The sequence below is a fragment of the Borostomias antarcticus genome (assembly GCF_949987555.1).
Source record: "Borostomias antarcticus genome assembly, chromosome: 12".
NCBI lineage: Eukaryota > Metazoa > Chordata > Actinopteri > Stomiiformes > Stomiidae > Borostomias > Borostomias antarcticus.
Window position 1 is genome coordinate 23,502,663 of NC_140245.1, and position 2,500 is coordinate 23,505,162.

At 55.6% G+C, this 2,500-nt stretch overlaps 1 protein-coding gene across 1 annotated transcript in view; it reads left to right on the forward strand.

Annotated features, from left to right (window-relative positions):
* Positions 1 to 2,500, forward strand: part of gpc5a (glypican 5a) — a gene marked incomplete at both ends in the record, with an annotated part of 92,240 nt that overhangs the window by 23,258 nt on the left and 66,482 nt on the right. Inside the window, one exon of the mRNA XM_084446524.1 lies at positions 627 to 860. Within this exon, the coding sequence (XP_084302650.1) occupies positions 627 to 860 (234 nt within the window). The remainder of the gene's footprint in view (positions 1 to 626; positions 861 to 2,500) is intronic.

A 2,500-nucleotide genomic window follows, 5' to 3' on the forward strand; every position in this document is an offset into this window, starting at 1 on the left:
ATACCGCACTGTTGTGACGAAAAGAGAGCTGAGCCAAAAGGCAAAGCTCTCGATCTACCGGTCTATCTTCGTCCCCACCCTCACCTATGGTCATGAAGGATGGGTCATGACCGAAAGAACGAGATCACGGATACAAGCGGCCGAAATGAGTTTTCTCCGGAGGGTGGCTGGGGTCTCCCTGAGAGATCGGGTGAGAGGTTCAGTCATCCGGGAGAGACTCGGAGTAGAGCCGCTGCTCCTTTGCGTCGAAAGGAGCCAGTTGAGGTGGTTCGGGCATCTAGTGAGGATGCCTCCTGGGCGCCTCCCTAGGGAGGTGTTCCAGGCGTGTCCGGCTGGGAGGAGGCCGCGGGGTAGACCCAGGACCAGGTGGCGGGACTACATCTCCGCACTGGCCTGTGAGCGGCTAAAGATTCCCCAGGCAGAGCTGGTTGATGCTGCTAGGGAAAGGGATGTCTGGGGCTCCCTGCTGGAGCTGCTGCCTCCGCGACCCGACCCTGGATAAGCGGATGAAGATGATGATGATGATGATAACAATAATGATAATAACAACAACAACAACAACAACTATTATTATTATTATGTGTTGTGTCGCTACACTAACGTTTGGTGTGGCTGTGTGTGTCCAGGGCCTGACCCAGTCCAAGCCCTGCATGGGCTACTGCCTCAACGTGGTTCGCGGTTGCCTGGCCAGCATGGCCGAGGTCGACGCCCACTGGCGGGAGTTCGTGCGTTCCCTGGAGGGGCTGTCGTCGCGCACGCACGGCCCCCACGACCTGGAGCAGGTCCTGCTGGGAGTCCACACGCTGGTGCACGACGCCGTGGCGCACGCCCAGAAGAACGGGCCGCGCCTCTCCGCCCAGGTGGGGCTCCTCGCACCTTTTCTTTTTTTCTTTCTTTCTTTCTTTCTTTCTTTCTTTCTTTCTTTCCTTCTTTCCTTCTTTCCTTCTTTCCTTCTTTCCTTCTTTCCTTCTTTCTTTCTTTCTTTCTTTCTTTCTTTCTTCCTTCCTTCCTTTCTTTTATCTCCCTCAAGTGCTTTTTACCTCAGCGAACTTCAACTACATTCCCCGAATTCCCCGACGGGAAATGAGAAGCAGACTGGCGATAGAGCCAATGTGTTGTGTTGTGTTGTGAGAAGCAGACTGGCGATAGAGCGAATGTGTTGTTTTCTCGGAGTTACGCCGTGGCTTTCGGAAAAGCGCACTAGCGCACGACGCGTCCGTCCTCACCCTGAGCAGGGGGGCAGAGAGAGAGGGAGAGAGAGGGAGAGAGAGGGAGAAATCTGTAAACTCAGCGCGCCATCCCAGCTGCTACCGCTCCGTCTGAGAGGAATGTGGAGCGCCGACCAAAACATAAGTGGCTTGAAATCTCACATACCGCACAACAACAGGCTGCCCAGGGACACTCCTGAAATACACACTGCGTGGGCAGCTCCCTGTCCAGCCCCGACTCGGACAAAAACTGCCTCCCCTGGTGCCCGGACCCGGGACCGGACCCAAGGAACTATTCCCGGCCCGTAATTACGTCCCCGTCCCCGGGGTCACTTGTTGTGTTGCGCGGGGGGGGGCTAGCGGAGGTCGACGCTAGGGGTCGACGCGGAGGTTTTGCGGCGGTAGCTACAGTCCGTGTCTATTTACAGTCAATCTACCGCAGTTGCATTCTGGTCCGGCGGTCGGCCCGGCAGCTCGGGAGAGACTTTCACCGCCGCTGCTGCGCCCCTCGTTCCCCCAAAGTCAGCGGCTCATCAAGACTTACATGATTGGCCGGTGGTCTCCGCTAGCCCCCCCCAGCGCCCGCCTGGTGGTCAAGGACACGAGTTGGGCATCGGCCCGCTCGTCTTATCTGACCACGTGTCGCCGGGGGCGGGGTTTGTCGGAGTGGTCCGACTGTAAAACACTCAGAAGGTCCGCAGCCCTGCTCTCATCTCAGATAGACTCCTGCCCTCTTGTGGACAGAGCGCGCCATTGCCTCTACTCTGAGAGCGCGGACAAATAGGCGATATGCACAAGTCCAGCACTTCCTCAAATTAGACAATGGGCCCTGTCCAAAATGCCTGCTACCTGCTATATAGCAGCCGAGAAGTAGCATGCTACTTCTCGCCTGCTATATAGCAGGTAGCATGCATTTCGGACACGGCCTTGCTTCTCTATTTCCTGTCCCACACTAATGGATGAGGTGATTAATCAGGTGTGCCTGACTGCAGCACAATGATCAGGCACACCTGAATAATCACTTCATCCAATAGTGTGAGACAGGAAATAGAGAAGCATGTCTAATTTCAGGAAGTACTGGAGTTGTGCATGTAGCCCGTTAACTGAGGTAAAAGGTGAAGTCCTCGTCGTTTAGAAAACATGGCAGTCGAACGCTTGAGGGACGTAAGAGAGGGATGTAGTTTCAACCTAAACAAGCAGACAAAGGAGCTGGATACACACGGCCTGGTCTCTGCCTCGGTGATCAACTTATTGATTTCCTGTCGCTCCGCTGGGCGGAGGCTGATCTCTGA